The 13,478-nt window shown below is 40.4% G+C and overlaps 1 protein-coding gene across 2 annotated transcripts; it reads left to right on the top strand.

The window, feature by feature from the left end:
- Window positions 1-2,230: 2,230 nt before the first annotated feature.
- REXO2 (RNA exonuclease 2) lies at window positions 2,231-13,447 on the top strand. Of its 2 annotated transcripts, XM_010372357.1 has the most exons (7): window positions 2,231-2,520; window positions 3,498-3,581; window positions 7,350-7,427; window positions 8,035-8,146; window positions 9,449-9,557; window positions 10,988-11,041; window positions 13,009-13,447. In XM_010372357.1, the coding sequence occupies exons 1-7, from the start codon at window positions 2,374-2,376 to the stop codon at window positions 13,136-13,138; spliced, it is 714 nt and encodes a 237-aa protein (XP_010370659.1). In that variant the 5' UTR covers window positions 2,231-2,373; the 3' UTR covers window positions 13,139-13,447. The 2 variants fall into 2 exon arrangements, with proteins under 2 accessions (XP_010370659.1, XP_030774162.1); XM_030918302.1 differs by lacking the exon at window positions 10,988-11,041.
- Window positions 13,448-13,478: the final 31 nt, after the last annotated feature.

Here is a 13,478-nt window from a genome sequence, read left to right as displayed (position 1 = left end):
TCCTATTAGAAACATTATTCCAGTAGTGAAGTTGAAAAAAAAACAGTGTTCTTTAAAATTTTAAAGATATAATACTTTAAGAAGATCATAAAAAGCCCGATTGATAAAGCTTTCTGTACTTCAGCTGACTCTACTCTTTTTTTTTTTTTTTTTTTTTGGGACGGAGTCGTGCTCTATTGCCCAGGCTGGAGTGCAGTGGTGCGATCTCAGCTCACTGTAACCTCCACCTCCTGGGTTCAAGCGATTCTCCTGCCTCAGCCTCCTGAGTAGCTGGGACTATAGGTGCGTGCCACCATGCCCAGCTAATTTTTGTATTTTTACAAAATGAATCAAGTTTTACAAAATGAATCAAGTTTAAAGCTAAGAAAAAACTAAAGAAGAAACGCAGACCATTTTTTATAAAGTAGGCTACAAATGAGTAAAAAACTATAGCAAAACAATGCGACATCAGGCAATGCAGGTAAAATATATATGCATTATGCACAGTAAGTCTTTATGTGTATAATCTGTGCATACCTTTTGATGACCCTTCAAAGAGTTTCTCTGGGCCGTTGCAGGTGATGGGTTGGGTACAGAAAATCAGTAGAAGGTGAAATCCAGTACCCTACGCTTTCCTTAAAGCTCCAATTAGGCAACAAAGTTTCTGTCTCATAAAACCAGCTCACCAGGTAGGATGGACCACAAGCTCTGTAATGAGTAGTAATACGGCTTTCAGAAAAATACATAGAGATTACAATTCAAAGCCCAGATTGACATTTGTGACAAAGTGGCACTCTGCCACAAATTTGTTACTGAATAGCCAAGATTTAAGAGACTCACAACATTTGACACTTCAGGGCTAAAGGTCCTGATGCTGGCCACCTGGACTCCTAGGAATGCTGGACATTATAGCTATCATTGCAGGCGATTAAAGGCACCTGGATCAAAGCCAAAGACGATGACAGAGCAGGCAGAATTGTTTCAGTTCATTTTAAGTTAGTTTGCTGCATAGATTTGTTATAAGAGGATGAGATTTAACTTTGAGAACTTTTAATAATAGAACAACAAGTTGTCATCATGCAGACACCTAATAGCTGAACGGAAATGCAGGCTGCGTTTCATAAGGAATAAGAGATAACCCTTGGCCAAATTGTCAGAGGCATTTGAAGAGTGATCCTATCTTGAATAGGGGCTGGGTAAAATAATGCTGAGACCTACTGGGCTGCATTCCCAGGAGGTCAAGCATTCTAAATCCCAGGAAGAGATAGGAAGTCAGCACAAGATACAGGTCACAAAGACCTTGCTGATAAAACAGGGTGCTGTAAAGAAGCTGGCCAAAACCCACCAAAACCAAGATGACAAAATGACCTCTAGTCATCCTCACTACTCATTATACACAAATTATAATACATAAGCATGCTAAACGACACTCCTACCAGCGCCATGACAGTTTACAGATGCCATGGCAACCTTAGGAAGTTACCCTGTCTGATCTAAAAGCGGAGGAACCCTCAGTTCCCGGAATTGTCCACCCCTTTCCCGGAGAACTTAAGAATAATCCACGCCTTGTTTAGTATATAATCAAGAAATAACTGTAAGTATGCTCAGTCGCCCATGCCCCTGCTCTGCCTATGGAGTAGGCATTCTTTATTTCTTTACTTATAATAAACTTGCTTTCACTTTATGGGCTCGCCCTGAACTCTTTCTTGCAGGAGGTCCAAGAACCCACTCTTTGGGTCTGGATCAAGACCCTTTTCCCATAACAAAATGAAGGTAACTAACTTTGAACACCTAATACGTGCTAAATGATTTCTCAGACAAGATCTCATTTAAATATTTCTAAATGATTTGATGATAATGTTAATGGCCTTCTGGCCCCCAAAAGCACACTGCCTCTTGGTCCCAAATAAATGAGGAAAATATCCAGTTTGTGGAATATAAGGGCAGGTAAGTTAAAAAAAAAAAAAAAAAAAAAAAAGAAAAGCAAAAAAAGGAAAGCGATACATGAAAAAAATACCATACATAGATAATCAGATCTTTTCCAACCAACCAAAGTAAGAGCTCTTTTTTAACTGCGCGGTTACAACTAACCAAAACTCAGGAAATAACTCCTGGAAGCAAACAAACTTAGCCGTGCAAAACAAGCGCGTCCAGTAACACCCGAAAAACACGTGGCGGGGGTGGGGCATCCGGTCGCAACCGCAGGTGAGACTCTAAGTTCCATCATTCCCTTCGGCAGCCAAGCTGGGCTGTTGAGGGCGAGCCGGCGCACCGCACGCTGGGACGTGTGGTTTCAGCTCGTGCGCCTCCCCACGGGTTTGCGACGTTTAGCGACTATTGCGCCTGCGCCAGCGCCGGCTGCGAGACTGGGGCCGTGGCTGCTGGTGCCGGGTGATGCTAGGCGGTTCCCTGGGCTCCAGGCTGTTGCGGGGTGTAGGTGGGAGTCGCGGACGGTTCGGGACGCGAGGTGTACGCGAAGGTGGCGCAGCCATGGCGGCAGGGGAGAGCATGGCTCAGCGGATGGTCTGGGTGGACCTGGAGGTGAGTGAGGTCGGCGGGGGCTTGGGGAAGGCGAGTGAGGCTTCGCGCGTGGGACCGAGGAGCCGAGCCTGTCCTGGGAGAGCGGCGGGGTTCTGGGTCTCAGGTGTGGCAGGTTAGCGCGGCCGGCCAGGGGCGGCGCGGGGCAAGTCCGGAGGCAGGAGTCCTGCGGATGTCGGGCGCAGTGCTGGGCTGTAGGGCTTCTTTCCACAAGGGAGGAGTCCTCCGTGTGGCTTCCTCTCCTGCCCACCCCTCCACCCAGATGTGGACTTTTCCTAACGCCCTGGCGTCTCTGGGCTTGGGTCACTGGAGTGGGGGCGGGGGCAGCGGCTCTTCTTAGCTTCCCCCAACTAAATCCTTAAGGGACCCTAGGTTGTTAGAGTCAGACGGGACTCCGGAGATGACTCAGCCCTACCCCTCATTCCATAAGTGAGAACATTGAGGCCCACAGAAAGGATTCAACTCATTCAAGGTCGTGCTGTTAGTGAGAGTCTGAGTTGGGACCAGAACCCAATTCCTATCCCTTCAGGCTTTCCATGCCTGAAACAAGGGCTCCTCCCTCCGTTGAGCCTCAGTTTATATGAAGTGAGGATAATAACAGTAGTTTTTCCATTAGATTGTGAAGATCAAGTGGTGTAATTAATGTGAAAACTTTGTAAACTCTGCAGAGACGTGGTGGCGTTAGTTATCTAACTCTTCCAAAATTGAGTGATGTCAGCACTCAGTTTTACTTACTTTGCATCTGTCCCGGAGTAGAATCTCAGTGCTTGACAAATAGCAGGCCCTTGGTAAATGTTTGTTGAATAAACGAGGATTCGTGTTTAGTACCTTCAGTAGTTGGCCAAGGAGCATTCTTCTCTTCTGTTTCGGCTATGGGTTACAAGCTGACTATGTTTGAGGGAATTTCTGTTAAACAAACTTGGGTAAAAGAGGCCAGAATGATGGCTTTGTGTGTGTTATATATTTATTTTTAATTGCAGATGACAGGATTGGACATTGAGAAGGACCAGATTATTGAGATGGCCTGTCTGATAACTGACTCTGATCTCAACATTTTGGCTGAAGTACGTGATACCATGTAATACAGTCATACTTTTTAAAGGGCACTGGAGATATACCCATCATTTTTTCCAGCTTCTTTATTTAAAAAATAAGAAAGTTGAGGTCCATATGGATTAAGGTAATGTGCTAGGTCATGGTAGAGGTGGTACTAGAACCAAAGTAATCCATCTCACAGCCTAGTGAAAAATTAATTAAAAATTTAAATTTAAAAATTAAGCATTATTTTTTAATTAACCATGCCAGAAATTTACAGAAACATAAATTCTGTCATTTACTGAGAGCTTACTGTATGCCAGGTGCAGTTTCTAAGTGCTTTATATGTCTTTGTTCTTAGTCCTCACAGCAACTGTAAGTTAGGTATTGTTGTAATGCTCATTTGATAGATGAGGACACTTGAGCATAGAGATGTTGGGTAATTTGTCTGAGGCCCCAGTGGCTATTTATTAGGGGAGCCAATAGTTTAACTCAGGCCGTCTCAGTAAGGTGCTCCTAGCAAGTAGGACAGCCAACTGTCCTCCCATCAGATGTGGTGACTCGTGCCAGTGTTTGCGTCTTTATATCATAACCTTGACTTTCACTTGACTCCATATTTACAATTCTGCCTTTTCAACTAGATCATGTGATATTCTAGATCTATATTAAGATTTTAGAATTTCTGTTAATGCACACCCATAAAGTATTCTCTTGTTAACAGACTGGGCATGATTAAGGTTTTTGCATGCTACTTTCGACTGAAACATTTAGCAAAACAAATAAAACACACCTGCTGCATTTCACCCACTCATGAAACATTTAACAAGGATGTGACACCATCTGGTAGGGGGTGAAATCCCTGACCCTGGATAATTCTGTTTTAGACTGTCAGCAGTATTCAGAGCCAGAAACTCCAGAATAGGAACAAAGTAGGGATGTTTGTGGAAAAGAGAGTCTTGTTAAAATAAGTTCCTAGAGGGTAGCATTGATACATTACTGGCACTGAATAAATTTCGTAAATCTGCAGTTAACACTTTCATTTGATTTGCTGTGTAGGTAAAAGAGGTGAGGACATATTTCTAGATGAATGACTGCGTTTGTGGAGAACCAGGCTTATCCTCCCCACATATCAGCTGTAGGAGAATCATGAGACTTCGTATTTCTCATCATAACAACTTTTTTTAACTTTGTATAAATAAAGCCCTGAGTTTTAGATTTGGTTGTTTTTTTCTGTTACTTGGGATTTACTGGAGATGAATAGTGAAGAGAAGTGTCTTTATTTTACCATCCTAACTTACCCTTGGCTGAAGAAGAGTGTTTCCTTTAGACTGTTGATATTATGTGAAATACTGACAGTTTAATGGACCGGTAGGTTGATATGTACCCTGGAGGAAATTTGGGTATGTATTCACACAGCTGCAGATGAATGCAGCATTTGTAAATGGACTAAGTTAGATGAGGATAAAGATGTTTAAAAAAAAAAAAAGCTTAGGGGCTATCAGTTCTGCAGTATGTTTTATTCTTTTATAAGAGTCTGAGAAAGATGTTTTATGTTGGTAGAAGAGCAGGCATCCTACTCTGAAAATTTTTCTGTAGCTGTGGTCCCTTGGCTTGCTAAATTGGGATCTAGAATAGGTATCTAGCATTAGATCTGTGGTAGTTTGATTTTTCCATCATTGTTAGTATTTTTTTTAATAGTATGAGTATTATTTTTTCGTGACTATCATAAAACGTACGTTATCCAAGCAAAATTTTTTGTTTCTCCGCAGAGATTGCCAACACCAGTTTTCTTGTTTGGCTAAACCTCCTTTTTAGTAGTAGGATGTCAGGCGTATTTTAATTAAATTCTAGCCATTTCTTTCAGTGATTGCAAACTGTTTTTACCACCTTAGTAGTAATAATACCTTGGATTTATAGAATACTTTTCTACCAGAGAGTTCAAAGAGCTCATATCTATAATTTCTTTTATCCTGTTAACATTTCTACGAGGGAAGGGATGCAGTTTATTATTATCACTGTCTTACAGAGGGAGAAGCTAAGGTGACTTGCTTTAATGCCGCAGCTGCTGTTTTAAATAAGTCCTACTGCCAGGACTTATCTGAGAGACTCACACTTGGATGTGAGACTCACACTATGAAATGGAGCTGAGAATTTGAGGACCACTTTGTGTGTGTGTGTGTGTTTCAGATATCAACAATTGCCTCTTTAAATTTCTTAAAATATAAAAATACTGTTAAGCAGTGTAACTATCCAAAGTGTATGTATAGTAAACTATTGGATTTTTGTCCTGTTCTCTTGCCCCATCTTACTCCAAGTTTATGTATTGTCTTGATATTTTGTATGCTTATATAAATGCGTGTTTTTTTTTAAACAACTGTAAATGAAATCATATGTATGCATATATGGTTCTGCAATTACTTTTTTCACCTGCAATATAGATACTTTTTTTTTTTTTTTGAGATGGAGTCTCGCTCTGTCACCCAGGCTGGAGTGCAGTGGCGCGATCTCGGCTCACTGCAAGTTCTGCCTCCCGGGCTCACGCCAGTCTCCTGCCTCAGCCTCCGGAGTAGCTGGGACTACAGGCGCCCGCCACCACGCCCGGCTAATTTTTTATATTTTTAGTAGAGTTGGGGTTTCACTGTGGTAGCCAAGATGGTCTCGATCTCTGACCTTGTGATTCGCCCGCCTTGGCCTCCCATAGTGCTGGGATTACAGGTGTGAGCCACCGTGCCCGGCCTTTTTTTTTTTTCTTTTTTTTGAAGAGATAGTGTCTCACCCTGTCACCCAGGCTGGAGTGCAGTGGCATGATCATAGCTCACTGTAACCCTGAACTCCTGAGTTCAAGTGATCTTCCTGCCTCAGCTTCCTGAGAAGCTAGGACCGTAGGGGTGTGCCACCATGCCCAGCTAATTTTTTTTTTTTTAATTTTGTGGAAATGAGGTCTTGGTATGTTGCCTGGACTGGTCTTGAACTACTGGCCTCAAGTGATCCTCCCACCTCAGCCTCCCAGAGTGCTGGGATTATTACCATGCCTGGCCTAGACACTTTTCAAAATGAACTCATAATCAAGGGTTGACAGACTTTTCTGGAAAGGGCAGGATATTATATAGTTTAGGCTTTGAGTACAGTCATATGTTCTCATCATATATATATATATTTTAACAATCTTTTACAAATGTAAAAATCATTCTTAGCTTTTTAGCTATTAAAAAATAGCTGAGGCCGGGTGTGTTGGCTCACACCTTTAATCCCAGCACTTTGGGAGGCCGAGGCAGGCAGATCACGAGGTCAGGAGATCGAGACCATCCTGGCTAACACGGTGAAACCCTGTCTCTACTAAAAATACAATAAATTAGCTGGGCGTAGTGGCGGGCGCCTGTAGTCCCAGCTACTCCGGAGGCTGAGGCGGGAGAATGGCGTAAACCCGGGAGGCAGAGCTTGCAGTGAGCTGAGATCGCGCCACTGCACTCCAGCGCCTGGGCGACAGAGCGAGACTCCGTCTCAAAAAAAAAAATAAAAAAATAGCTGAAGCATGGGGACATAGTTTGCTGACCCTTGATAGATATCTGTGTCATCTATTTGTAGGCGTTTGAGTTTTCAGTTGTGTATGTGTGTACGTGTGTTCTATTTTGCCTTAACAAACAGTGCTGGAATGAAGGAGGAACACTTTTAAAGTATCCTTATCTCTTACTTTCTCTGATATGTATATTTAGTCCTTAAAACAGCTTAAACGTTCCCTCTGAAAGTAAGGTTATTCCTGTTGGTTCTTGGTGACTGATGGCGTTTCCCATCCACAGGGTCCTAACCTGATTATAAAACAACCAGATGAGTTGCTGGACAGCATGTCAGATTGGTGTAAGGAGCATCATGGGAAGGTAACATTACCAAATAACAGGATTGCTGCTTTGGGGATCAGTAACAAGCTTTTTGCTCACACACCTGAATCCGCTACCATTGTTGGATGGTATTTTAAAAAGGCTTAGAGAAGATTGCTTGGCAAGCCTGGGAAACTGCTTGCTTGTTTACTTTTCATCTTCGGGACCTCTCGAGATCATCTTCTCCTGAATGTCCTCTTTTTTTTCTCTCCTACATTCAGTCTGTCGCGAACGCATTGCGGATTGTCAAGTATTACTCAAGTCAGTCTTTTGGATAAGGTTAGACATCAACTTTCAGAGAAGGGGGATTGCTGCTCTCCTGTTAATAGTTGTTTCTTCCCAGAGGTTAATATCCTTGGACTTTGAACACCATCTTTTTTGACTGTGGAAATGCTATTAACAGTCAGGATCATAACTAAGTTGGCTTGGATTCTTTAAGAAAAAAAATGGTGCAAAGATGGCAGTTGCAATTTGAACTTGAGCTCTGAAAATGGTCTATTTGTAGTTATATTTGCCCATTTTAAAAGTGAAGTTTCATTTTTGGATGCCTTCGAAAACTGACTTCACATGTGTTTTTGGGGGGGGGGCTGGGGATTCTCTCTTGCAGTCTGGCCTTACCAAGGCAGTGAAGGAGAGTACAATTACATTGCAGCAGGCAGAGTATGAATTTCTGTCCTTTGTACGACAGCAGACTCCTCCAGGGCTCTGTCCACTTGCAGGTAAAATCCAGTCCTATGTATATCTTATAGTCTTCCATATGTAGTGGTTGGTTCAAGAGACTGCAGTTCCAGAAAGACCAGCCGAGCCCATCCATGTCTTCCATTTACCCTGCTTTGGGTTACACATCTTACTTTTCTGTTCAAGTTTCTTTGTGTAGTTTATAGCACGAGTATTGGGAAAATGCCCTGAAACCTGACATGAAATCTTAATAAAAATTTCCCCCATGTTTTTATGATGGAAAAATTTCACATGCACAGAGGAGTGGATTTTGTAATTGTTAACCTTGTGCCTTGTTTGTTTTACCTGTATTTTGTTCGACATTTTAAAGGAAATTGCAGGCATCAGGACACTTCATTCCTAAATACGTCATCAAACATCTCCCAAGAGTAAAGACATTTTCTTATGTAATACAGTGTCATTGAATTGAAGATAATTAAACATTATTCAGTATCATATATCTGCTCCACATTAGACGTTCCCCAGAATACTTGTTTTTGAACCAGGATTCAGTCAAGGTTCATGCATTTCGTTTAGTTGTATTTCTTTAGTCTCTTAATGTAAAACTTTCCACCTATTATTTTTCCCCTATGACACTGACTTTCTAAAGAGACTAGGCCTCTTCTCCCAGTATTTTTAAAGGGGTGACATTGCCAGAGGGAAGTTAATGTTTCTCTGAAGGTATATGTGCCTTTGTACATGTAAGTTGATGTGGTAACTAATACTGTTCTTAAACATTTATAAAAATAAGTTTTGGCATTAAGTACTAGAGCATATATTGTGTAAATGTTTCCCCCAGCCAATGTGGCTGGTATGTGTTTTAAAGGTCTCAATTAAAATTTAGTGTTTTTAGTTACTTTTTGGAAACATGAATATTCATATGATTTATTTAAAGGCTTGGATTGTAAATAAAGGTTTATCTACCTATGTGATTCAGTTAAATTGTTAGGGTTAGTGGTGTGAATTTTGTGACACTGGGAGAAAGTTTGCATATCTGGTATGACCTTAAAAAGTAACAAATAGATTTGTGCATTACATCAAGCATGTGGAATGATAGATTCGTCCTTCTGTTCATGAGAGGTCATTTACAAATTTATAATAAGCTAAACTGACTAAGTACTTGCAAATCTGTACTTGTAAGCTAATCACATTTACCCAAACCTGATTTAGAAATACAAAGGTGCTTTTAGGAATTGTTTGAAGTTTAAAAAATCATCTCCATTTCAAATACGTTTTATGAATTTTGATATCCTGTTGTATACTACTAGAAACATAGAGATGCAGTATGCTTCGTGTCTTTCTAGGAAATTCAGTTCATGAAGATAAGAAGTTTCTTGACAAATACATGCCCCAGTTCATGAAACATCTTCATTATAGAATAATTGATGTGAGCACTGTTAAAGAACTGTGCAGGTAAGGGCTATATTTAGGATCCATTAAATTACCTCATTTAGCATGTTTTAATTGAGAACTTGTGAAAAGTAATTGGATAGAGCTATAGAACTAAGGCTGCCAAGTGGGTTCATATCTTCCTCATCCCATTCTTGCTTGTATAGGACCTTAACTTATCCTGGACTGGTGAGATTTGGGAGAAACAATTATCAGACATGTTCCCAGTAAATAAGCCAATGCCTGGCACAAAATAAGTGCTCAATAAATTTTCTGGATTAATTAATATTATATGGAAGTCTTCTGACTGGGAACATATGGATGAAAAGCTCTTAAGTACTTTAGAAAGTAGTGGATTGACATATGTGTAAAAAACACACCCTAAAAATATACTCTCTCATGACTCCTGTAGTGAAAATGTGCATATGGACTACTGAGGTCACAAGGGAAGCAGCATCTAACTGTGCTGGAGCAAGAGGAATGGGGAGTCAGAGAAACCTTTACGTAGGAAGGAAATCGCTTTGAAACTGAGATTTAAAGAAGAGTGGAAGTCTTCCAGGCATTTTATTGAGGAGGGAGCATTCAGAGAGAGCAGACAGAAGTATAAGAATGTGAGGGAGCAGGAAGCTAAGGGAAAATGTATTAAATGAATCACAAACCATTAATGCTGGAGTGCAAAGCATGAGGTTGGAGAAGGTGGGAGGTGGGTCTAGAGCCTTAAGGGCTTGCATGCCATGCCAGTGAAGTTCACTATGATCTTGCAAGGAATGGGGTTCCTTTGAGAAAGTATAGGTAGAAGAGTGAGTGATATGATCGTTCTGATTCGAAGGTGGCAAGAAAAGTGGTAGAGAGATAGAAAGGAGCCTTTTCCGCCATCTTGGAGAGAAGAATGAACTGGAGAAAGGGCAGAGCATGGAAACGAGGGGCTTGTATGATAAAAATGTGAGAGGGTCAGTTGACAGACACTCAGTGTTCAAATGAGGTGGTGTGAAAAGGAAGAGGTGTAATGTGATTCTGATGTTTCTAGTGTGAGCAGCTTTGGTGGATGATGGCAGTGTTCAAATAAAAAGAAGAAGAGAAGAGGAAGAGTATGGTGGATGGGGCGGGGAGGTGCTGAGGATGATGGGTGTGGTTTGATATATGTTGAATTAGAAGTGTCTGGTAGATTTTTAGATGCAAGTATCTAGTGGGCAGTTGCATATCCATGACAGAAACTCTAGGGAAGGCTGGGCTGGATTTCCAGATTTAGCAATCTTACACACTGATGAGCTTGCTCATAGAAAATATATAGAAGAAAGAGAGGAGAGGGTGGAAGATAGAGGCCCTGGCAAAGAAGCAACTTGAGAATCATGACTCAAATGCCATTTTCAATGGTAATGGATTACTTGAAGGAGGTAATTGTTCAGTGTATTTGAGACAGCTTCCTTTGAGAGTTCCATTTCTGCTGTGTATAGACGCTGGTATCCAGAAGAATATGAATTTGCACCAAAGAAGGCTGCTTCTCATAGGTAAGTTTGAGTTCTACCAAGCACTTTCCAGTCTGACACACACTTAACTCCCAAATTCCTGACTGCTTGAAATAATGTCCCTTAACTCTTTTTTCTTGGGGAAAAGATAAAGTTCGACTATCATAAACATAACATTCTCTTACTGTTAGGAATTCTGGTCAGGATTCCAGTGTTCCATTCTGAGAGGGTTCTATAGCCTTTATTGCTGTTTTAAAACTCTTAGATAGCTTGGTTTATAGGCATGATGAAACCATCTGTAGTCTTTCTAGTAATGAACCGTGCTAACTTTCTTCCCACAGAGGATATGGACTGGCAGCCTTTTGAAATCAGAACACTTTATGTGCAATCGTATAATATAGTTGCCTACTTTGACACTTGTTAGAGTTTTTCTGATTGTTTCTCTTACGCCTGTAGCCTTAGGTACAAGTCGACAAGGAGTTTAAAGATCCTATATATTCATGTGTCCTGTACTGGTCTTTTCTTTTTGATTTTGTGGTCTTTCAGGAGAAACATGAAACCTGATGGAAGGTTTAGCAGCTGGCTTCTAAGGGTAGCATTTGTTAAACCATTCACTGAGCCTCTACGACGTACCTTGCACAGTTCTAGGCAAACAGAGAAAGACCAATCCCTAAAAAGTCGGGCATTCTCATGTTATTTTATTGAGTGTATGTAGACTGTAGCACAGTCATACAGGTCTAGAATACCTCATCTGAAACAACTGGGGTGTGTCTTGGATTTCAGAATTTTTCAGATTTTAGAAAGGTAACACTATGTCTGTATTGCTTATTATCTTGTAGCATCCCTAACAAGGTTTGAGAAGCAGCCCGTAATAAAACACATAGATATTTCTGTAGTGAAACATGTGTATATTCACACCAAATGGCATAACTAATGATGCCTGTCAATAGCCTCACGTTAAGATTGCTCAGGTTTTGCTACATAATAGGTTATGAAAGTACTGTGGGTTTTCAGGTATGTTTTGGGTTTCAGTTTTGTGGATAAGAGATTGTGTACCATTATTTAGCCAGAGGCTATAATTTTGGCAGCTTCAGCTCTGACATATATCCAAGACCTGGGAAGAAAGCAGATGGTTGCCTTAGCCACACAAATAACTGTCATAAAACTCTTGCACTAAAATTTGTGCCGGGTATTCTCTAGAAGTGGCCCTTGGCCCATCATTCAGAGCTTATTGATTTACTTGCACACTGTTCTAATAATCTTGGTTACCTGATTTCTCAGACCGCAACAGATGGGAAACAACATATTGGAAGAAAAGAAAGGCTCTTAGATGGAGGCAGGCTGCCACTGATTATAGCACAAATCACCATGAGAGAGGAGGTAGATCCTCTGGTATGGTTAGGTACTGTTTGATAATTGATGTTTATTATGATGACTGAGTGACGACTTCTGTTCAAGTATGTCAGTCTGTTTTGTTCAGGGGCCTCATTAAGTATTGCGCAGTGTTTCTCAAACTGTGTTCCATGAGCTGTTTATAAGTATTCTGCAAATGTGGTCGATTAAGTTTTAGAAATACTAAAATGTATTTATTTTCGAAAATTAATAAATATATTAGAAATATAGGACAGCTTCCTTTTGGGAGTTCATAATACAAATTAGTATATGAAATGCTTTCTAACTTTTTACTTCAGTAAAAAGTTTAATCTAGTTTTTCCTAAACTTATTTGACCCTGGAATTATTTTTTCTCCCAGTGGAAGATGTCACCATCTTATGGAACAATTTGGGAAAGTTTAATCTTTTATATTTTACCAATTTTTTTGTCAAAAGTTTATACAAAACATTTAAAGAAAATTGCTTTTCTGAAATGTTCTACTTTTGATGATGCTAGATAGTGACATGTATAGTAGCACCCATTGTTCTTAAGTCATTTTGTAACAGTTGTACTTTTAAAATGATTTTCATGTCCTGTTTTTGGACAGTTGATTCAGTGTGGTGTGTTTGCTTACAGGGCACTTGACGACATTAGCGAAAGCATCAAAGAACTTCAGTTTTACCGAAATAACATCTTCAAGAAAAAAATAGATGAAAAGAAGAGGAAAATTATAGAAAATGGGGAAAATGAGAAGACCGTGAGTTGATGCCAGTTATCATGCTGCCACTACATAGTTATCTGGAGGCAACTTCTGGTGGTTTTTTTTTTCTCACGCTGATGGCTTGGCAGAGCACCTTCGGTTAACTTGCATCTCCAGATTGATTACTCAAGCAGACAGCACACGAAATACTATTTTTCTCCTAATATGCTGTTTCCATTATGACACAGCAGCTCCTTTGTAAGTACCAGGTCATGTCCATCCCTTGGTACATATATGCATTTGCTTTTAAATCATTTCTTTTGTTTAAATAAATAAATAAATAAGTAAATAAAGCTAGTTCTATTGAAATGCAAACCTTTTTGTACCATGTATTCTTTAGTAGTTT

Source organism: Rhinopithecus roxellana, chromosome 15, assembly GCF_007565055.1.
Source record: "Rhinopithecus roxellana isolate Shanxi Qingling chromosome 15, ASM756505v1, whole genome shotgun sequence".
NCBI classification, from domain to species: domain Eukaryota; kingdom Metazoa; phylum Chordata; class Mammalia; order Primates; family Cercopithecidae; genus Rhinopithecus; species Rhinopithecus roxellana.
Note: the sequence above shows the minus strand (reverse complement) of the source record. Positions and strands in the feature narration are given on the sequence as shown.